Source organism: Crassostrea angulata, chromosome 9, assembly GCF_025612915.1.
Source record: "Crassostrea angulata isolate pt1a10 chromosome 9, ASM2561291v2, whole genome shotgun sequence".
Lineage (NCBI taxonomy): Eukaryota > Metazoa > Mollusca > Bivalvia > Ostreida > Ostreidae > Magallana > Magallana angulata.
In genome coordinates this window covers 16,169,490-16,193,232 of record NC_069119.1, presented here as the reverse complement: position 1 = coordinate 16,193,232, position 23,743 = coordinate 16,169,490, and the positions used below count along the sequence as shown (strand labels likewise).

General features: G+C 32.3%; 1 protein-coding gene across 15 annotated transcripts in view; it reads right to left on the bottom strand.

Moving 5' to 3' along the window:
* LOC128162900 (hemicentin-1-like) overlaps positions 1-22,145 on the bottom strand; it is a 90,403-nt gene extending 68,258 nt beyond the window's left edge. For 11 of the 15 annotated variants that reach the window (XM_052826308.1, XM_052826314.1, XM_052826309.1 and 8 more), the window contains exons 1-15: positions 21,997-22,145; positions 15,704-15,760; positions 14,939-15,043; positions 14,067-14,477; positions 13,246-13,365; positions 8,685-8,765; positions 8,320-8,592; positions 7,379-7,663; positions 6,767-6,841; positions 4,289-4,558; positions 3,712-3,990; positions 3,392-3,418; positions 2,560-2,871; positions 2,204-2,464; positions 2,083-2,106 (exon numbers count right to left, since the gene is read on the bottom strand). In XM_052826308.1, the coding sequence (XP_052682268.1) occupies positions 2,083-2,106; positions 2,204-2,464; positions 2,560-2,871; positions 3,392-3,418; positions 3,712-3,990; positions 4,289-4,558; positions 6,767-6,841; positions 7,379-7,663; positions 8,320-8,592; positions 8,685-8,765; positions 13,246-13,365; positions 14,067-14,477; positions 14,939-15,043; positions 15,704-15,758 (2,578 nt within the window). In that variant the 5' untranslated portion in view covers positions 15,759-15,760; positions 21,997-22,145. Of the gene's footprint in view, positions 1-2,082; positions 2,107-2,203; positions 2,465-2,559; positions 2,872-3,391; positions 3,419-3,711; positions 3,991-4,288; positions 4,559-6,766; positions 6,842-7,378; positions 7,664-8,319; positions 8,593-8,684; positions 8,766-9,607; positions 12,590-13,245; positions 13,366-14,066; positions 14,478-14,938; positions 15,044-15,703; positions 15,761-21,996 lie in introns of those variants that run through there. The other 4 variants (XM_052826307.1, XM_052826310.1, XM_052826311.1 and 1 more) reach the window with 4 other exon arrangements.
* Between the last annotated feature and the right edge of the window lie 1,598 nt (positions 22,146-23,743).

Sequence of the window (23,743 nt, the reverse complement as noted above, 5' to 3'; positions counted from 1 at the left end):
AGGCCAAGTCTTGCCTACCCATTTTACCGGATGCCGAACCGAACCGAAGCTGAAACACGCCTTTCCTTTATCATTATTTTCGTAATAACTCGGACTTGAAACTGAATTATACCTTAATTTTTGCAATTTATATTTTCCTTCCCATAAGGATAATTTATGCTAAACTACGTTGAATTTGCCTCGGTAGTTCTTGAGAAGAAGATTTTTAAAAATGCACCCCCCTTTTTTTACAGTTTCAAGGTTTTCTCCGCTTTGAATACAGATCGAACTTTTATATCTGCAATTTATATTCGCCATCCCATAAGGATGCTTTGTGCCAAATTTGGTTGAAATTGGATAAGCGGTTTTAGAGAAGAAGTTCAAAATGTAAAAAGTTTACAGACGGACGGACGGACGGACGGACGGACAGACAGACGGACAGACGGACGACGGACAAAATGTGATCAGAATAGCTCACTTGAGCTTTCAGCTCAGGTGAGCTAAAAAAACGAAACAAAAATGAAACGCTTACAGTAGCGACAGACTTCAGCATGCTCTCTTAGCGCAAAAAAAATCAACACCAACAAATTTACATTTTGCTGATGAAACGATGCAATGATGGTTGATAGGTATATTTTTTCCTGACTAAAGAGAAAACCACAACATAATCTATTCTTAGGAATCAAAATGGACATTGTACTTCTATCTATATCTAATTGCATAGTCTATGGAAACCTCGTGCAATGCACAACTATATCGGTGATTTCGAAGAACAGCATTAAATATGTTGACACCCATCGTTTTACCTAACCTGTCCTAGGTTATGAAGCTATTTTACTGCAGTGGTGTAATATGCACTGTTTGGCATGAATAAAACTGAATAATTGTCCCCAGAGAATGACTATAGCAATAGTGTGGTTAATTTAATATTTTTTTTTCATGCGTGCACTTTTCTTATACGTGCTAATCTTTATGAGGATAATAAAATGAATTAATAAAAGAAATGTCTATTAATTTTAGAAATGCAACATAGACAATAATCTAACATAATATATTGTCCTTTGTATGTGACCTTATCTCTTTGAATATTGGAATTATAATTATTAGTAAAATATTTCAATTCGAAACAACATATGTAAAAATGTATCATCTCTCCCGCAGATATAATAAAGATGATCTAAATGTTTACAATTTTGATTGACTAAAACACTTTATGGATGTAAATGTAACATTTAGTATTTGTCAATAGGTGTACCTTATGATTAACGTATAGCTTTATTTGACAATGCACAGAACAGAAATTAGCATTTTCAATGGTGCTGAAAGTTTGTGTGGTTAAGTGTACATATAATCTGCAAATTTGTCGAAGACAAACACTGATAATTTCATTAAACAAAAACACTGAGTAATGACGTAAAGCGGTTAAAATTAAATAGTGAAACGCCTTTCGAATACTTTTTTATGGTTGAAGTTGACATACTGCACTTTCAATCTTTTTATCTTCATCTATGCTTTAATCGACTAAAATGGTGTAGAAACCGATTTAGTAATTATCAAGTTAACAAGTTGTTTTCTTATTTTATTTTCATTTCAAGTTTCATTTGAATGAAAAGAATTGTTAAAGGTTTTTGAATTGTGTTGTATAAGATTCATATTGCTTTAGAATAATTAATATAATGCGATATGAATAGTTTTTGAAAGACTTTTGGGGGGAAACGGCTACACAAGCAAAAGAATAAGAGTTTATACTGAGAGATGAAGAGCTGTTGAAATGGATTTTTGGCTATCAACATGTTGGTTTTCAAACTATTTTTATACCATTTTACTGTACAGAATAACTTCTTATCTAATATCTTTTTATTCTTGTTTTATCATCAAATTCCTCTATAATTATTCTTGTGAGTAAACTAAAAAGCCACACAACGAAACAAAAAGTCACACAGTTTAGTGAATCTATATAAACTAATTGAACAAAATTGATAAATCTTAAGGACATATCAGGATTGTAAATCATCCCAATGCAGCAAAAGACAATCGCAGTAGCATGCTTCATAAACGCACATGAAACAAATTGCGCTACCAGCGCTCATTTATTTTACTTACGTGCCCAATCTTCATTGTAATATTCTACAAGAGCAATTCCAGATTATCAGTTCACAAAATTCAGGGAAACGCAAATCGCAGCAGGTTTGCATACACACCTGAGCAAAACATCATACAGTACCTTTGTTTTTAATGAAAAGCTCTGTTGATGCCGATGCCTGGTATTGGTTGTTTACGATGCAGGTATACAGCCCATTATCTTCAGGAGCCACAGATAGGAACACGATTGTCTTTTTGTTGTTTTTGAAGTATACCGGTCGATTAGATGGAATCAAATAAACGTTCCCATCTTTTAACCAAGTTATTTCTCCATCATTGGTACCAGGGATGTTGCAGTTTATCTCAAAGTATCCCGAGCTAATAACTTTCTCTTCCATAGGACCTATGGAAAAAGAATTCAAAAAGCTTCAGCGTAAATTCTTTTATAGTTACATGTACAACAGTATCACCTTAAACTATATGTAAGTTTATGAATACCCTGGCTGATTGTTCTCATGCCAGCTACGGAATTTCCGACCATTTGACCTCCAACCATTTGACCTCCGATCATTTGACCACCGCTCATCTGGCCTCCAACCATTTGAACACCGCTCATCTGGCCTCCAACCATTTGACCTCCTGTCATCATGGATCCGTCGACCATTTGACCTCCAATCATTTGACCTTGAACCATTTGACCTCCTCCCAATACGGATCCTTGAACCATTTGATTTCCTGACATTCGATTGCCATCAAGGAAGAACTGACCACCCCCAGTATTACCAAATAACGAAGCGAATTTATTATTGTCTGAAAGAAAATTAAACACGATAATTAACGTTATTTGCATTAATTGTTTATCGGAAGCCAAAAGCGTCTAACGCGCATTTTTTTCAAAACGTTATTTGTTTATTTAATATTTATATAAAGCGCAGATTTTTTAGCAGATCGCAATTGTTTTTTAAATTTCCATATTCAGTTGTTCTCCTTGTTAGAGATTTAAGTCAATTGCGCAATATTTTAGACTGAGCATGCACAGCTTACACCAGTGAGCCATTACTACAATTTCTACAGATATCTTGCCTGAATATCTTTGTACAACTCAACATATTTTTAACAGCAAACAACATACTTTTGGTGTTATATAACAGCAGTTTCACATATTTTATCTTACATTGAAAGCGCAAAATACAGACATCTTACATTACCTAAAGAAAACATGACACAAAACTTGTTAGACTACAAAAACAGTACAACTGACGTGCTTTACAAATTCGTCTATGGTGCACATTCTGTTAAACGCTCTTTTTTAATTTACCACTGTACTTACCCATTTCGCTAGCAACAGTTCCTGGTTCTGATACATTAATAAATGGTGTAACAACATATACATAAATAGAAGACGTTCAAAATGCTGAAATTGATGAGGGACATAAAAAGGCTTAAGGTATTTTAAAATTATTTTCTGAAATATAATTTGAAATAAGAACGTAAATACTATTTCATTTAATTATTCGAACACATTATATGCAAAAGATCCTACGGTACATGTTAGAAGATTTTTTTCTAACAGATCCAGTTTAATATCCTATATTCTTAAGAAATTGCTTATAAATAATAATCAAAATAGAACTAAATAAAACTACCTACCTTTAGAATGTACGTTGACAAATGTTGACACGGCTGTTGACAGGTCACCATTAGCGATACATTTATATTGCCCACTGTCCTGCGCAGTAACGTTATATACGGTAACAAGTGAGTTTTTATTCTGCATGATAACACGTCTTCCGGGAAGAAGAGGTTCGCTATTTTTAGTCCATGATAATTGAACGTTTGGATCAGAAGAGGTTACATCACAACGTAGTTCCAAGATACCGCCAACCATGGGGTGTTTGGTCTCAGGCATGAAGGAAACCATAGCGTCATCTAAAAGCATTATCAAAACATGCCTGAAGACGAGTTTGGCTTAGATTTCGGAGCCATCTAATTTTCTTCATCATGTAGATTGTTTATGCTGATACAGATAACCAGAATTTGATCATTGCAGTGCGCTGTTCAAATTCACAGTTATCACCATTTGGTATTAGGCCCTCATACTGTTTATGTTAACATTGCTTAATATTACTAATCAAAATACATGGCTATAACAAAATTATTACATTTGACTGAATTTATTTCATCATAACAGTACTGAATGGAAAGATAATGATACAGTACAACTTACTAGCGTTTTCAATGAAAAGATCAGTTGATGCCGATGAGACATCCGTATCATTTAAGTAACAGGTATAAATTCCATTGTCTGCTGGGGATAAATTCTCGAATATAATCTTCCTTCTATCCCTGGTAAAGTAAACATTTGGGTTTTGGGGATTTAAGTTGAAAGGTTTTCCATTTTTAGTCCATCGGATTGCCGAAGTAATGTCATTAGGATTGGCATTACAAACGATTTCAAAATATCCTGATCCTATAGGAAGGCTCTGTAGGGCTCCGGCTAAAAATAGCATAATTTGTGTTGTATTCAACGTGGTATATTGATATTGTTTGTACATTCGGACAACAGCCTTCCTCATATAATTAGATTATGGCTAAACTAAGCAAACGAATCGGTAAAGACATGGAATAGGACGTTTTTCTCTATACATTTTTTTTACAAAAACATTTTTCCTTAAGTTACACAGGATATATAACAAATATTTTTATACAATATGAAAAAGCAAACTAAATTTTCAGTTTGTTGACTCCTTATAAAAATGAAAATTAAACCAGTAAGGAAAATAAAAACCTGTTTTGACATTGGAATTTAACATAGAAAATCTTTTATCCAAGTAGATTAGTACAATTGATGATTTTCTCTTTGCATGCAGACTCAATCATTATTTTGTCATCTCAATAGCACAAAAAACAACACATGATAAAAACAAAGTTAATGGAAATGTAGAATTACATATTTTTCTTTTACTGAAACAATCATTTTAAATTTAAGGCTGTGCTATGTGAATTTGCAAAACGTTTCAGTGTGCAATTCGACAATGTTTAATTCTTTGTCATTTTTCGAGGTGTGTTTTGTTAGAGGACTTCCTTTTTCTGATACCTACCGTCTGTTGAGGCTATGTTTGAAGCCTGTGCGGCTAATAATAATATCAAATAATTCTCAATCAAATCATACAAAATCATGAAATATGATCGATGAAAAGGCCACAAAATGTGTTAATATTAATAGTATCGATAAATGAACATGGTGAAAAAAAAATTGTTAAAAACAAACGAAATGGAGTCACAAATTTTTTAGCAATTATGTTTAACAAAGTCATTTGCAAATCATTCAAATTAATTTGCAAACAAATGGATAATTATTTGGGAATGTAAAAACTGCTGTGAACGGTACCCTTTGATACTTTAATTTTTTTATTATTAGTTCTTGACTTGATTTTAGAGTAATCAATGAAAATTACCATGCATCGTATATTAAACTATGCAATAATTCACCATAAATAGAAGAAAGAAAAGTCTAGATTTTTGACATATGAATTATATAACTAACAATCACATTTTTTTCATTGTTGTTTTGCTTAAAAAGACAAAAAATATGCAAAGTTATACAAAGCCCGCCTTGATAAATATTTATGACCACTTTCAAAAGAAAAAAAATTGCATCGATGTTTTTAATCAGATATTTTGACCAACCGTGATGAGAATTCATTACCTTTTTTATTTAATTTGGATTTTGAATTTTAATGTTTCATGCAACTAAAAACACAACATCCATTGTCCAAAATCTGCACTTAATTTTTTACGACACCTCTGCAGACGTAGAGGTCGTGTTTTACAACGTGGATATCATATACGTCTTTAAAAGTGCCCTTACGTCAATCAATGAGTAAAATAGATCCAGGTCGAACGTCATGAAGAATGCAACTTTAATCGAGTCCTGCTTGTTGTACATAGCATTTTCTTTCTTTTTTTAAATATTCATTGTATATTAAAGGAAATGTCAAAAAATGATGAAATTACTCGTTATATATTACTATCAACCTTTCTCTCGCAAAAATACAATTCAAACTTTGCTGAGGCAACATTTAGACAATAGACGGTTGTTTCAACGTCTTTTTGAAAGTAAATTAAGTTACTCTTCCTTTCATTATTCTTTGCTTACCCAAGACTTATACGTACGAGACCTGTACTTCTATATATCTTTTTATAAGGGCAAGCACCTGTACTATATATCTATCTTAATTATCATTGTAGCAATTCAGAACTAATCAACTTTCGTAAAAGAATACTGGGCATCTCTAACAGATCCAAAGCATATGATTTACGTCTTCATATATTCAGAATTAAGTGCTTCATATAGGTTTTTTTATTATGAATTTCGCAATTTAATATTCTGTAGAAACATCTCATTGCTTCAAAAAGGCGATTTGTTAATTAGATTTAATTATGACCGTTCAGACCGCACCCAATCTATAGCAAATGAGACAAGAATCTTTGTATGTTTGCATTTAGAGTAGCAATTACACTTATTTTGTAATCTATATGTACGAGTTAATATATAAAAATTGTCAATGGAAATCTTTAAATTATGATAAACCTCAGCCATTTAAATTATTTTTACTTAATTCCTTTCATGGTCTTTTTGCAAAAATAATTTTAAAAATTGACAAGTATTTAAAAAACGTGTCATTTATTGCCGACTACTTACTGTTTATAAGCTGGCCTGCCTGTTCTGCTGCTGAATTTGATTGTGGACCAAAGATGTCGGTAAACTTATTAGATTCTGTAAAAGAAATCCTCTTTGTTAAGGAATATAGTTAAAAAGTGGCATAGAATCCACACACATACATTCACTTTGATGTAGCAATTAACAGCAAGACGAGCCCAAACCCTATTTGCTTTTTTAAAATATACATGTATAATAAGTTTAAACCTCTGTCATTGCTTCCTCTTAGATACTTTCAAAAAATTGGAAAATAATATCTTTCAAAAGTAATATATGCATCTGGTTTTGTTTAAACTTGCAATGGTTTTGTTTTAATGTTCTATCAAAATTGCAACATTGCATGTAAACTAATAAAAAACTTACATTTGAAAATGTCTTAGATTTTGGTGGTTTTTTTTTTTTTACATCATATTCTCTCAACTTTAGGAGATACCTTCCCAAAACAAATTTATTTATAAAAGTAAATTAATTTATCAATCAAAATTGCAAACTTGCATGTGCTAAATCGTCATAAATACTCCCCTTTTGACGTAACTATAAACGAAAATCAGCTTTAAGACGTCTAAGCTTCATGAATATTGGATGATAACTGACCTGGCTTTAAGACGTTTACAATTATAGATGTGGGGTTGACATATCCGTCACTGCCTCTACATGTGTATTTTCCTTTGTCCCCTTCCTCCACAGCATTAAAGACAATGATCTTATTGTCGAAATAGAAACTAATTCTTTCCCCTTCCATCGGGTTGAAGGGTCGGCCATCTTTCATCCATGATATCTTTAGATTGGGATCCGTTGAGTGGATATCACAAAGGATCTCAAGTCTCTTGCCCAATGTTGGAGATAGCCTTGTCGGTTCATGGACAATCATAGCAGATTCTTTAAAAGTAAAGATTACTTAATGTTTTGGAGAGGTTTTTGATTGGCACGGCTCTATAGAATATGTTTTCTCAAATAAAATAAATGCCACTGTTTTTTGATGGAATGGTAAACATTTAGCTTCCCCAAGTAAATAGCATGTGCCTAAAATCTGACTTTATTTATTTCCTTGAAAAGTCTTATTGTACATGTATTTTTAATGAATATTGTAGTAGTGTTCGTTAAATCCAAATTGATTATTGTTGGCATTAGAATTCAACGCGATCTGGGTTGAGAAACAGGCACAACCTATAAACACCTTCTCTAACTGGTGTATACAGACTAATGCATAGGTTGACATTGGAGGGCTATATGTTCGTATCCATGTTTAATTTCGTTAAGAAGAGGAGCTTTGCATAAAGATAAAGCAAATTATTCAGACTTCAAAGCTTAAATTAAAGATTATTTCTTTAGTAATCGATATTTCACAGCTTAATCAATCATATTAGACAATTTAAGGAAAATCTTATATAACGTTAATATGTTGACCATCCCGCCTCTTTAAGGTCCCGAAATACATGTAAATTTTCGCTTTATAACATTCAACACCTACGATAAAAGATATAAAAAATGTCATGCATATATATAAATGCCTTTATAAGGAGAAACTTAAGTACCTGGAGACTCTAGAAACAAGTCAGTTGTTGAAGATGTTTTGAAAAGATTGTTAGCAACACACATATAATTCCCATTGTCCTCTTCGGTAACAGATTCGAAAACGATTTTTCGCTTGTTGTTCGTAAAGTAAATTTTGGGATTGTTTGGAGGTGGAGTCCAAGGTACTCCATTCTTTGTCCATTTGATTTCCAAATTGGGGTCAGCTGACTTGATCCCACACTCAATCTCAAGGGACCGTCCACTGCTTAAATTCACTTCCTCAATTGGACTTTCTGAAAAGCAAGACATGTAGAATTTAATATCTCTACGGCTATTTAATGCTCGTATCAATAAGAGTACATAGACAGTCAACATTGATACTTACGTCTTAAATTAGTTGTACCAGTATGAGTATGACTGCCCATTTGATTTGGAGCAAACATGGTTTGTCCTTGCACAAACTGACCTAGAATATTAAGAAAACAGAATACTGGCGTACTTTTAACAAATAGCCGTATATTGACGGTACAATTTACTGCAGACACATTTAATTGGCTATTGCTAGATAACTTCGATTTCAAAAATATTACAATAAATGTAGAATTTAAAATGTAATGCAGCAGAAGAAAAGAATTTTCGAAAAAAACAGACTCACTGTTTAATGTAAGCAAATAAAACTAAACTAATGAACTATATGTACTTTTTATGTGTTATATAGTTGCACTGTTGAGAAGAAAAAAAATAATAAGATATGGACTAAATATTAAACTCTATTATGCAATCAAGCGTAAAAGGGTTCTGCAAAAAAGCAAGGAAATTAATATATAAAACTTTTGTTTAAATGTATGACAAAAGCAAGGAAAGGGTATCATAAGCATTTGAATACAGGTATCCCCAACAACAGTATTTAAAATGGATAAAATGATAAGAAATAAGAAATAGTTTGTATAATATGGACAAGCATAGATGGGTTCTACAAAACAATGAAATAGAGAAAAAGGATTTTCAAGCAAATATTACAAAAGCATTGAGAGGGTATCTAGCATTTGCATTCAGGCAAAATGAAACAAATATTCCCAATGATATGCAAAATATCAAGAGTATAAAACGGTAAAACTTATGTCATCAATTCAGGCCACCACGGCACAGGCATATTCATACAGAAGTTCATTCAAGGAATCGCTTACTGACAACCACAGGCGGGAAAAGAGAATAAAAAGCATGTTGGAGGTAAGCAAGGTATCACCCTTTAACGAAGCTCCCATGACCGAGATCTAGGTCTACAATAACAGTGGATAGAGTAATCACCATTTTGACGAGATTCCGGTGACACACTTATCTGAGTTTGTCCACCATTTACAGTCGTTAATGTATTCGAAGATGGATCCATTACGGAACCTTCTGACGGAAATGCGGAACTTTCTTGCCTGCTTGTTGCTGAAGTCATTTGGTTCGTTGAAGGCACACCGCCCATAGGAGAAGGAGGGACTATGTTAGTTTGCAAGATGTTGCTTCCTTGATTTTCATTTGAAAATAGTTGTCTTCCAGAAGATGTCATACCCGCAGGAGGAGGAGGAGGGGCTATATTAGATGACATTGAATTGATATTTTGATTATCATTTAGAGGCATTGACATACCCATCGGAGGCTGTGGTGTTACATTTGAGGAAGACCTATCCCCTGTCATAGGCATCATGTTCATACTCTCATGCGATCTGCCAATATTTGAACCTAAGATATTGTTAGATGTACTCGTTTGAGGAGTTCTTTGGGCTCTTGAAAAGTCAAAATTGTCAAACGAAGGTGGTGGAGGTGGAACACCAGCTTGTCTTTTAGAGCGCCCTGCCCTAAAAAACGGAGGAGGCTGCATTACATTATGAAGTTCATGAGGTGACAAATGAGAACCCCAAGGGGGTGACCCAAACATAGGAACATTTATTACTTGATGTGTCTCGATTGGATTTCCCTGGTGTATAAAACCTTGCGGAGGTCCATCAGGATTTCCTTGATGAATAAAGCCTTGCGGAGGTCCCGCGACGATATGTTGCTGATTTGGAATAAACCATTGCTGACTTGGTGGATTTTGAATCTCAGTTATATGATCAGAATTGATAACATTTTGGCCATCAAAATTATTTGGTCTCATATCTCTGTCAGATTGGGGGTTTATTTGACCTGGGGATATGAAATCTCCTCGATTTACCCTTTGCCCTTCGTTAAAATTTCTTGAGTCCCGTCGATTTCCTGTATCTGGACCATTGAACCCTCTTGATTCTCTCCAAAAATTATTTGGTGACTGAGGACTTCTAAACTGATCACTTGGATTTGCTTCTGATTGTTGGGGTCTCCAATCTCTGTTAGGCTCATTTGGATTTGATTCTGATTGTTGTCTCCAATTCCTATTAGGCTCGTTGCGATTTAATTCCGATTGTCGTGATCTAAAATTTCTATTAGGCTCGTTAGGATTCGATTCCGATTGCTGTTGTCTCGAGTTCCTATTAGGTTCGTTTGAGGGTGACCTTATTTCATTGTTTCCTGAATTAGCTACTGTTTGGAAACTTTGAAATAATGAATTTGGGGGTTCATGTCGCGTGCCTGAAAACAATGTTTGTTGTCCTATAGGAGGATCCTGGGGAATAGTATTAATTCTAGTAAAAAGGTTATTTGGAGGATTGATGTTTCTGTTCATATCATTTGTAACGACTCTTTCGGTGGTTGTGTCGCCATTATTTCGCATTATTGCCGCTGGATCAAAAACACGAGGAGCGAACACTGTTTTAGTGCTAAAACTTGAGCTGAAAGCTGATCTGTTGGGACCAATTAACTCTTGATGCTGACTCTTGTGAAAATGTGATGTACCACTGACATCCACACTCATGTGGTCTTTCTCTTCCTTGATATGAGCCACGTCCGGTCTATGTGTTTCCTCCCGATTTCGTTTCTTTATTTCTAACATTTTTGGTTTTAAGATCTTTTGGTTTTCTGTTTCTTTTATGCTCAATCTATTTCTCTCTGCTATTTCTTGTCGTGTTATATCCTTGACACCAGCTGTGTCGGGAGTCAGTGTTTTTAATTTTGATGCCTTGCTTACGTGGGCACCGTCTGCACTCACTATTTTCTGCTGTTGTTGCTCTTCATATTGAGAACCATCGTTGCTAACATGTTTATGACCACTTATCTCTATTTTCTCTCCGTTTGGTCCGAGCAAATGTTGCACGGGCCCAACAGGTTGAGATTTTCTTTCAACAGTTAGCATTGGTCGACCTAAATTATCAAATTTGACTGTATTTTTAGAACCAATTGATTGCTTTTCGGGCCAATCACTTTGTGATGGAGACTCAAATGAAACTTTAGTCTGTCCATCTGGACCTATTCTCTCTACTTTAGTGAGAAGTTGGCCATCAGGTCCGTCAATCAAATTTCTGGAGACTTGTTCTTGATTTCCGTTTGACTTTACATCCGTGACGGACGATTTGATTGGTTGCCCATTTACTCCAACAACTGATCCTTTTTGACTCGTTATAGTTGGTCCACTACCAAATCGTGAACCTGTCTGCTGATTATTTGAATTAAATCTGGAAATTGAACTTGACCGAGAATCAACCGCATTTGGCTTCTGTGGTTCTTGAGAAGTAAACACTGCATCAGTTAAAGATGCTGTGTTTTGCCCTGTGTTTACTATACCCTGAGAGTTCGAAGCCGAATCTGTTCCAGATTGGAGCATTCGAAGACTTGGCATGAAGTTGTCTGAAATTGGAGGAGATGTAGGTGTTGTTGGTGGCACAAAACTGCCTGGCACTGTTTCTGAAGGATTTTCAGTATTTGCAATACTTTGTCCATGACCCAAATTATTATTTGGAACCATCTGTTCTCTTTTCATTGGGATATTTTCAATAGGATTTGCTTGTTCTTCATTTTGATGTCTAATAACAGGTTCATTCGAAAATACACGCTGTTCAAGATTTGACAACGAATCGCCTGGACTGTTGTCAGCCCAACTGTTTTGAATATCTAGTATGTTTCCTGACTGGGGAATTGGTGCTTCCGTCGATTTAAGTTGTATTTTCTGAACCTGCCTTAGTCGCTCTATCTTTGGTGTCGGATGGACAAGACTTACAACGGTGGGGTCTTTATTTGAAGGGGACATAACATCGCCGCCTTGAGCTGAACTCGGAGAAGGGTCAACGGAAAAATTGTCTAATTTATACTGAATATTTCCTTGTTTGTCGATTTGCTTATTGCCCGATAACAGTCGGTGTTCTAAAAGTCCTTGTGGATCTATTATGCCGTCTATTTATGAAAAGAATGTAGAAAGGCAAATATTGATTTATAGATATCTACTAACATTTCATTCCTATCAATTTGTCTAATTAATTATAGGTCTGATTTCTAAAGAAAAAAAAAACTTTAATAGAAGCAATATGTATATGAGAAAATATAAAAATAATAATAACTTTTTAGGAATTTATCCTTTTAGATTATGTAATAGAAAATATAATGAATGTTTAAAAAAAAAGTCTTGATATGGAAAAAAATGATTTAGTTATTCTTTGAATTGTTCTGAAATGAAATTAAATTATCTGTTTATAAAAAGTGAAATATATGTAATTGAAATTGATGGACAGAAATATTTCAACATTTTCCTATGATTTCAAACAATTTATTACAAACTACCTTTTTTAGTTGTATTTAATTCTGTTAAATTTGCTTTTTGAATGTATCTATTATCTAAGGATAATATAAGAGAACCATAAAACATTAAATATTTTGCAACAAACATTTACGACTCACATAAACCAAAAGAAAAACCGATTAAATTTAAAACAGAAAGAACAAAACAAAACTTTAAGCAACATATTTTAGAATTGCTGTGTTATTTTTAAGGTACAAGGAATCACACTAATAACACTGTTATAACCGTTAAGAACAAATCAAAGATATCAAACCTGAAAGGGGTTGATTCACTCCTCCAATAACCATCGGTGACCCTTGCTGCATCATACCAGTATTTCCTTGAATGTCCACACCGTTGAACTCGCTCATCTGAGCATTAGTTTCTAACGGTGCTGTAAATGCAAATCAATATAATAAAATCTTATTAATAAAAATCAAAATGAACACTTTTTACTCTCAAAAAATGTGCTCATCCTACCATTGATTTTTCTACTATCTCATTTTCTGATCTATACTACTGTAGACTCATCAATATTTGTTGAATGCTAGTATCCATTTCGTGGAATTTGTTGCTGAGCTTTTCCTTAAAATTTAATGTTCATTGAAGTTAAAATTATAATAACAATCTGTATTGTTATGCTCATTTGCAAGAAATGGCGTACTCTGAAAACTGCGATTTCGCTAGATATACGAAAATTGGTGCCCACAAATGTAAAGGAAACTACGGCAATATGTTAATTTTCCGTAAAATACTATGCTCTTGTGTAAATATTTTCCTTCTTTTTTTATTGACTACTATTATATGTTATTTACCGTCATGCACTTTTGTTGTTTATATTTTTAAATGTATGCAATGTCTGGGGTTTTTTTTCTTTTTTTGGTTTTTTTCTTTTTTTTTTGTCTGTTTGTTTGTTTTTTTGGCTTTTTTTTATTTATAAAACATACAATTTGTTTATAATGAATGCTCTAATTATTTTTTGGGAGTATATGTTTTGTTAATTGATGTTGTATACTAGTAAACATTCTATACAGTTCATAACTATTATTCGTAGATTGTCATACCTTACGGTTCATTTCATATTCGTTGACTGACCTTTATATTGCAGTGGCAGTTTCCAACTCCCGGAGTTAAAAATGATCTGGCTTATTCCGGGAATCGGTTCCGATGGGGAATTCAGTACGACATTCTGTCCTCTCACGGAACCTGTTCCAAGACGTACCATTCCGGTATCCCAGTCTAACCAGAATTCCCGGAAGTTCTGACAGTCCATCATAGGTCCTCGGTGTGTATCCAACTGACCAGTTTCCCTGCTAGGGACACGATCCAGTGAGGAGAATGGAATGCCAGGGCCGCCTAACTCAAATCCGTAACCCCCTGTATCTGATCGCCTAAGTTCAAAATACACATTACCGCAGGCTTTCACGGCAAAGGGAAGATAATCGATATTCTCAAGGGACACCAATGGAGTGAACGGATCCATCCGAGTTTCTTCAAATGTTTCGACTGAAAATTAAAAACTCTCAACATTTTACCATTCTATATATACTACTAGCATACGTTTGGTGCTTAATATGTGCTTTTTTTTTTACTTTCTGAGATTTTGTTCATTGTACATGAAATTGTTTGACATTATATATGACTTCGTGAGATTTTATATGTATTATGAAATTATGTTTCTTTGAAGCATACTATTTTTTAACTTTGAACTTCGTCTGACTTTGTTGCACAAGCAACTTTAAAAAAAACATTGAACCATATCTTTATGTGAACTTGTAACAGGTATTTAGTTGAATTAGTCACCTTTTCTTGCTGTATTTCAGAGCTTGTAACTCATATTTTAGTATTATTTTTCTAATGTGATATGTATTTTGAAATATATTTGATCCCTTTTACCGTGGCTCTGTGTGGAATTGTCCCATTATTGCAAGAAACTTATCTTAACGTGTTGCTGTTGCTGTACTTACACTCGCATCCCTCGCCTATATAATTTGGTTGACAGCGGCACTGGTTTGGAACCACCGATCTGTCACAGGTCCCGCGACCATTACAGTTATTGGGGCAGGATAATACTAAATAAAAGATACAAAATTTTTACTGCAGCAAATGGTCTTTAAAACACATTATGTTTCAAAGAAATACACATCTAATGTCTTTGTATTAACACTTGGAAAACCTTTTTTTAACTATTTATTTAGGTGTTTGAATAAACCCTTTGACAACTGTTTCAAAACAACTTATGGTGCTTTTTTATCAAGGATGCACTTGACCAATACTTTTTTGAACCAACCGCTTAAATGTATAGTAGTATAAATGTTTTGGATGTTCTGACATTTTCATGAAAAAAAAGGTTTTACGTAAAACTAATATGCAAAAAACATTTGAGCATCTTAAGCATAACACATACATGTATTTTGAAAGTTCATGAATAAGTAATGATTATTTTACCCTTAAATGTTTTAAGTCATAGATTATAGATGATGTATGTAAGCATTTATTAAACGTGACAATTTAGAAATTGAGCATTCAAGCACATTATTATGTTAGATTGTAAGATGGCTATTCTGGGGAAGGAAATGACATGACATTATTGATTTGCATTTTGAACAGTTCGTTAACTTTGAAAAATATATGACAGGGGTTCAAAAATGGAGACCACAAATCAGCAGTTTGACGCATGGGTCATGACTCTCTGTGCAGTAAATTGATTCTTATTCTGTTTAAGGACGCACCTGTTGAAAAGAGAATACACGCTGCTAGAAGTTCAAGCAAACAGATTCCCGCCATATCTGTAAAATGATAAAACGTTGTTGTAAATGATAATAAAATAAGAACAAAATATCAACATCGTATTCATATCGAGAATCAAGGTACTGAATCACAGTTAGGATTTCACTTTTAATTTAAACAAACATAGATTTACAAAATTCATTGTATCTTGGAGAAAATTGTGAAAATTGAAGTGGGTAAAAACAAACATTTAATCAGATCTTTAATATGAATTACAATGTTTAAAATTCAAAAGTAGAGTCAGTTTTATGACAAATGATGCGTACATGTTTAATGGATATATGTATGTTCTCACTATGTCTCCTTATTGCATAAAACATTCTGTAGGGGTTGTGAATTGATTGGACGGTGAAGTTGTGATTTCAATGGGCAATTGGTAGGTTTTAAGCACTTGTTGGAGAAAAGTAGGCCATGATATTTCATAATCAATGTATGTTGTTTTTAGCCTTTTTTTTTTTTTACTTTTTATAGCTTCTTGTATAAGATTATATCTTTATTATCAATAGTTTTCTCCAATAACAAATCTGTATGAGAAAATTTGAAAGAAAAAGTATTTTTCCAATTTAAAAAAATTTTGCCCGTTATCAGTAACCTTACCCTTTAGAAATATTATTAAACAGAAAAATGGTTTCAAAAATCTTGATGACAAATCTTCAGGGTAAATATAAGGCAAATGAACTTTTAAACTATTATTTTCAGTTAAGTTGAATTTATTTTTAGCCACAATCTATTGTATTATTTTAGCGAGATGAACTGAAACAACTCAAATTACCGCATATAATGAATAGATGTTAAAAGATGGTTGTGCTTTTGGAGAGAGGACAAGTGGAAGCCCTGAACTAAATATAACTTTACAAAGAGAACTCTTACAGAATGACAGATTGCACGTTTATAGGTAAAACTGATGAGATTGTCTTTTGCCCTGCAAATAACCTTTACAAAGCAGTTGGTTGGCCCCATTCTGCATTCCGCTTTCTTAATTTAAACAAAACAAAACACAAAAAAACAACAAAAAACCACAATAAAGGTGCATGGGTCTTAGGTGTCACACCTCTCCATATACCGTGCTGCAATCAATATTGCAAGGTCTCTGACTCTTAAGGACAAGCTTGAAGAGATTTTTGATTTTGAAAGCCGCGCCTTTTGTCTCTCGTAGGGCCCCCTTTACGCCGGTTTAAACGTGATTTGGGTCAAAGACCGTCAGAGTAATCGGTTGGTTTATTTTACATAACATAAAAAACCCTTCCCTGTCCATTTCTTTCGAATACGTACATGTAAAGATAGATGAACAGTACGTTTAGAGATTTTGATAACTTGATTGATGCTTTTATATTGCGCAGGCTGTGCTTTATTCCAAAACATATAAATGCCAACATAGATAGAAAGTCCATTGGTTATATTTTTAAATGTAGAGCAGTTTTTAGTGTCAAATACATAAATTGATCGAGAACTTTCTATATTGACTACGGTGTTGATATTATGGCGAAGCCACCTAATATTGTTAGAATAATCCGCCTAAAATCATTATTATTTGGCTTGGCCATTCATTGCTAAAATATTGATATACTTGTAGCCATCAAGATAGTTCTTACGTTATTGATATTTGAATATCATCGATATTGAATGCAAAGTCCCTAATGTAATAATAGACTAATTGCAAATGTTACTTTGAATAGTAAAATTGAAAATTTAAACAAACCAAACAACGCCAATGTAGATGCTTCCACTATTAAATAAACTTTATCAAATATTTAAGGAATTTTTTTAGAACAGCGAGGAAAAATGAATTATTGATTACCTCTTTTTTGTGTTACAACAACAAGCCGTTGCAATTTTGGGCGCATACATTGTGCATAATTTGAAAATCAGATTAAAAGAAAGATTTTCTTTGATATTTGACTTTTTGTTAAATATATACAAGAAGAAACTATTTAGCTATTCTAATTGTTAAAATTACGTAAACAAGGCAATGGCAAAAGCTTCGATGCACAGTTCATAGAAAGACTGAAAAGACGCCTAAATAGTTCAAATACAAAACCTTTGGAATTCCAATTAATACAACAAAAAGATTAGTGCATCTCTACTTTTCATTGTAAATTATCATGCGTGAATAATGCAATATATCAGAATATACGCTGTAATCTTCCTCTTCTACGTGAATTGATCTTAACGTTAAACAATTAGATTACGTTGAACTTATTCCATACATATTTGTATCTAGTAATACACTGTACTTTGTTGTTGTGTTTTTCAATTGGATTTCTTCATTCATGCAGTATATCAAATTCAGTTCAACAATGCCTAAGCAAAGTCATAAAACTATTAATTATATAGGATAAGTTTTAAAATTTTCTTTTACCTAGTATGGTAACCCTTGCATAACCTGCTTCGTCGGCCGAACGGACTTACAAGCACTCTCTGTTTCCAGCATATTTAAGAAAACTTAATTAAAATCATATTCCATTAATTGAGCCTTACTTTCATTACTTTTAGGGCTTTAATTTGAAAGAGTCAATAAAAAAATCAGATTTCTTACTGATCAAATACATGTATACCCCTAACAAGTGTAATGTACATCTACACTGCATCATAAATATTTTCATACATTACACTCTAATTTTTCTTAATAAATTTGTAGTTTCAATGTCACCACTTCTAAACTCTATTTCGTTAAAACGAGGTATTCTTTAAGAGCTTTGATTTCAACCTAAATTTACGCATTACTTTAGTTTAACTTTAATGTATGGCTTAAATAAGATCTTCTGTGTAATTTACATTTGACCTAGTGAATTAAACATATGACACACCTTGATATTTGATTTGAGAAACGGTCTGTGAATTCCTTTTTATTATTTAACGACATTTTCAAGGCAATGTTGTATTAAAATAAATTCAAGAATTTGTAAACAAACGTTTTTTTCACCTTTTTTTTTTAATGTACGTCATTTGATTGAAGGTTTATGTTTTAACTAATCTGATCATTTTGATTTTTTTATAACTCTTAAAAGAAATAGAAATTGCGTAATATACTTCTTAAGATTATTATTCATATTAAAATTTCTGTCTTGAAAAATTAAAATCTAATCTGATATCGTGTTATCAAGCTCGTCCTAAATGTCAATTTCAATCGTTTAGGTTTTCCTAGGATAAGCTTAAAATATTAAGAGTAATCTAGATATCACATCTTTATGTATTCATGAAGTATCTTAGTTCTTAAGTTAAATCCAATACGTGATGTTTTCTAATCTCAAAAATATTATCAAATAATCATCAGATCACTGAAATTAAGGCGTAACAAAAACACCTAAAACAAACCGTTTTGAGCAAAACTAATCATGACCACATTTCAATTAACCTATAAATACTACACCCCCCCCCCTTTCAGCAAAAAAGTTAGACCTTAATGCATATTTTCAATTGTATGGTCTGTCAAAAGTGGGATATAAAATCTACCTTGTCCTTAACTTGTATACATTTGTTTATCTTTTCAGACGTGCTTTCTAAATGAATTTTTGATTGTCTTCTAAAAGTATGAATGTCAAAAATATCTATTTTCGTTTTTACGGTTTTAAAAAAAACCCCGTGTTTAATTGTTTTTGATGTATGCACATTGAACATTAATATACGGTGACGTAAATCTCATTTCATTGTCCGATTACTTTAAAAATCAAATTGAACGTAATGCACTGTCAACTTATTGAAATACAATTTGATTTAGGCAAAAAAGAACAATTCAAATATATAGACTTTGACGAATAAATTTCCTCACGATGTAGTTTATTTCAACATACAATGGCACAAAACAATGCATATTTGATGATGAATGAAATTATTTAATAAGCTTGAGATATTGTTGTTCTTAAAATGATGCGCATGCAGTAAATGTGACGATTAGTTTAATTTACGTAGATAAAAAGCTATCTAATTAGATTACAATAAGAACTACTAGCAAATGCAAAATTACTTACACCTGCAGTTTTTTGACGTCATTAATCATATTGACCTGTACGACGTCACCTCTCTAAAGGTGTTAATATATATATATATATATATATATATATATATATATATATATATATATATATATATATATATATATATATATATAACACTTCTCTATAATATTTCACTTATATCTTTATGTTTTTCCAAAGACGTGTTTCTTTTTTTTCACACTTGCAATAAAGACGTGTACACTGATCGGTTTAGTAATTATTACACAAATTGCTTTGAATTCGTTTTGACCCTTTTTGATTTTTTTTCTCCTTTTTCTAAAAATTGATTTCAGATGTTTGAATTGCTTAAATTGAAAACATCAGTGTGTTCAGGATGTAAATGCATGAGTAAAAAATTTTGAAACTGAGTTGAATTTTTATGATTCAATTTAATGTTAGTAGTTCATTTGTCAAATATTGCAAAATATTGTTTCAATTTTGTTTTAATTTATTATGTTCTGAGATTTTGGACCGTATATCTTTTAAAAAAATTATGTAAGTTGTACATAATTCTGAACGTTTGTAAATAATCAAAACAAGTAAAACGTTTTTCTTCAGATTTGTGGTGTGTCCTCGTACGAGAAAAAGAAAAAAAACATCTTTGTAAGCATTATGTAACCAGGCGCATTTTTTTTTTAAATTCTAAGGCCTTCACGAGGTCTGCGGGAACACTTGAATAAATTAATCACTCCTAACAAATGGAAATTAAAATAATACTTAATATAAAACAATTCCTACTTTCAACTCTACACAGATCGTGAGCATAAGGGAACACTGCTTATTAAAATTGAGAACAGCTTGGCGGGCCAACAACCGCAGAATGACACATTAATGTCAGGGAATCATTAATGAAGTTAAAAAATATATATATATGAAGGGAGGTGTCATAATTTCTACATAACTGATCTGAATAAATGTTTTTGAACCCTTTTCTTTCAAAAAATATTTAGAGAGAGATATACTTTTTTCTATTTTTTATGAAATCGAGTGTTCTTTAATGATAAAATTGGAGAGTCATAAACTGAAGAAGGCTCATCACCATAAACCACTTTTGTAAATCATCCTTTAATTTAATTCAATTTGATTAAAAATATAAAAATCAAAAATATATGTAATATAATTGCTACCCCTACATCTTGAACCAAAATGAATTACATATTTTAAAAAAACAATGATTTTCTATTACCTATGATTTTTAAAAGTGAAAATCATTATCCATATCTTATGAATTATACATGCATGTGTCGTATAACTAATGAAATGTGATTAACAAATTGAACCTTGTCGCTATAATTACACAGAATATTGTGTAGGTTGAATAGAGTCTCTTAAAAACTACGCCTGTTCTCCAGCAAGTTTTGATTCATCTCAAAAAGGCCAATTATATCATATTTGAATATATAAATTTCAATAATAATTTTATTTGAATTAAAAATAATTTCAAATAAATTCCGGAAGAAACAGCAGAACTTTCTACAAAATGTTAAGGAAGCAACAAAGAAAGTCTGAAGGGCAGAATTTTGCTTCAGAAGGAAGCGTTTAGGATAATGAATCTACTTCGTGGTATCTAAGAGCAAAATGCGAAATACCAAGGTATGAAAAATTTATTCCGGCAATCAATCACCGATTTCAATCAACGTTATAAAAAATTCTCCCTGTAACAGTGGCTAATTTCTTGATCGATCATCTTTACGCTGCGAAGTCAAGAAGAGAAAGCCAATCGTTGTATATATTCTGAATACAATTATCACATTCTATTCCCCCTCATTATACAAAATTTATTACATTATCTCTCTCCTTCACATACATCTATTTTTAGACAACAGAAAATCAAAGACATATTTTGACTTAATGAATTTTGTCTTTTATCAAGTTTTACGTATATCGATTAACTTACATCGGTTTATCTACTTTTTAATTTATGAGTTCAATTTTGATGAATAATAATTGACACATTAAATTGTAAATGGTTAAATAGATATCATGTAGTACATTAGGTAACATGTTAAAAACCTTGAGAAAAAGTAATTAATCACTTTTTTGTTGCAATGCAGTTGCGGTAAATGCATATTAACATAAAATGACCATTCAGGTAAAAAAAAAGATGTGTATTTGAATATGGAATATAAATATTTATGCCACACCTATATTTTTCATTTTAAATTGTTTTAAAGTCTACAAGTTAACCTTCAATTTTTGAAAAAGAAAATACATGACAATTGAAATAAATTTCTTCTTACCTGTCGCTTATGTATTATCCTCTCATTTCCTCTTTCTTGTTTAAACAATCGAGGGGAAGGAAGGAGAATTTAGTGCCTTTACGATGATCAATCAACACGATGAATTGACGTATGGTGTTGAAACAAAACTTGTTATCCAAAACTGTGTATTCCTGTCGTCTGTCAAACTTGAAATGCCCTAAACGTATAACAAGTGAATTAGATATATATGAATATATACGTTTACACAACTGTTTACCTAACAGGTTATTTTTATGGAATATGAAATGCACACCTATTACCGTTGCGAGGGTTAAAGGTGATAGACGCGCATCTTTGCTCTCACGTGTTTAAAAAGTTTTCATTTGAATAACTTTCAAATGAAAAAAGAAAAGGAATTCTGTTTTTCTTGATCGTTTATTGTATTTTACAGCCATGCAAGGTTAAAAAAGTTTCCAAGATAAGAGATATATTTTTTTTCTATTCTTTGTTAGCCTATAATCAAATGTTACTAGTAAAGTTTCTCAAAGCTAATAGGGGGTCTACATAAAGTTTTCATCTCCTCAGCAGCATATTGATCCCAAAATGAAATTTAAAAAATCATAGAGAATAGATGAAATCACAGAATAGACAAAAGCAAAGTCGAATAAGACAAAGTGTGTGCTCATATTTATATATGGTGGGATACTGGTATAGTGTAAATCTGTCAACCTAAAACTGTCCAAGTAGCTTACAACTTATTTACTATCCTTGAATAAGGCATCCATCACAATTTGAATGTTTATTATCGTCCAAACAGCTTCTCCTGACTGATCTAAGGTTGACCATGATTGAAACATCTATAAAGTATGTGTTAATGAAGACGAAAGGGGACAAATGAATTCTTCAATGGGTGCAGCTGATAGTTTGTGTATGGTTTAAAAACATGAACTCAAATTCAGTTATTCTGGTATACTTGCAATTATTGTTATTATATTGCATGAATAGTTAATACCGACTTTCACACATTTTAAATCATGATCTTGCTATTCTTTGTTTAATCTTGAACACCTATCATAAATCCTTTCTAGTCTTTGCAGATAAAAGAAAAACAATGTACAGCGTCCATTAGATTAAAATTAAATCGAACACGCTCCCGTATTTTGATAAGTCGTTGTTAGGGTCTAAAAATAAAATCATTTATATAGAACGCATTGTTTTTGTGATTTAACGCCTTAATTACAATAAAGATCCACGAATCAAGCATCCATCACAATTTGAATGTTTATTATCGTCCAAACAGCTTTCTCATGAGTGATCTAAGAGTGACCATGATTGAAACATCTATAAACTCCATCGTGTTAATGAAGACGAACGGGGACCAATAAATTTTTCAATGAAATGCACGTTTGTGAAAGTACATATATTTTCAGAAAATGTGAACTCAAACTCTAATATCAAATTAATATCAAAAAGCATGAAGACTTTGAACTGATTTTCACAAATTTTGAAGTAATTTTTAGCTCACTTTTTGTGACAAACTTAAAACGACAATTATCATTCCTTCTTTATCTAGGCAGAAAAAAAAATGAAAACAGACACAACTGCCCATTTTATTAAAAGTAGATCGTTCGTGCTCCCGTATTTTAACATTTTGGTGCAAAATTTTTACAAGACATCAAGAGCAGAGTAGTATCTAGAAATAACTTGTTCATTACACATGACTTTTACTGTTTCTTTTTTGTTTTAACAAAATATAATTGACATACATCTATTACATGTATCAAAA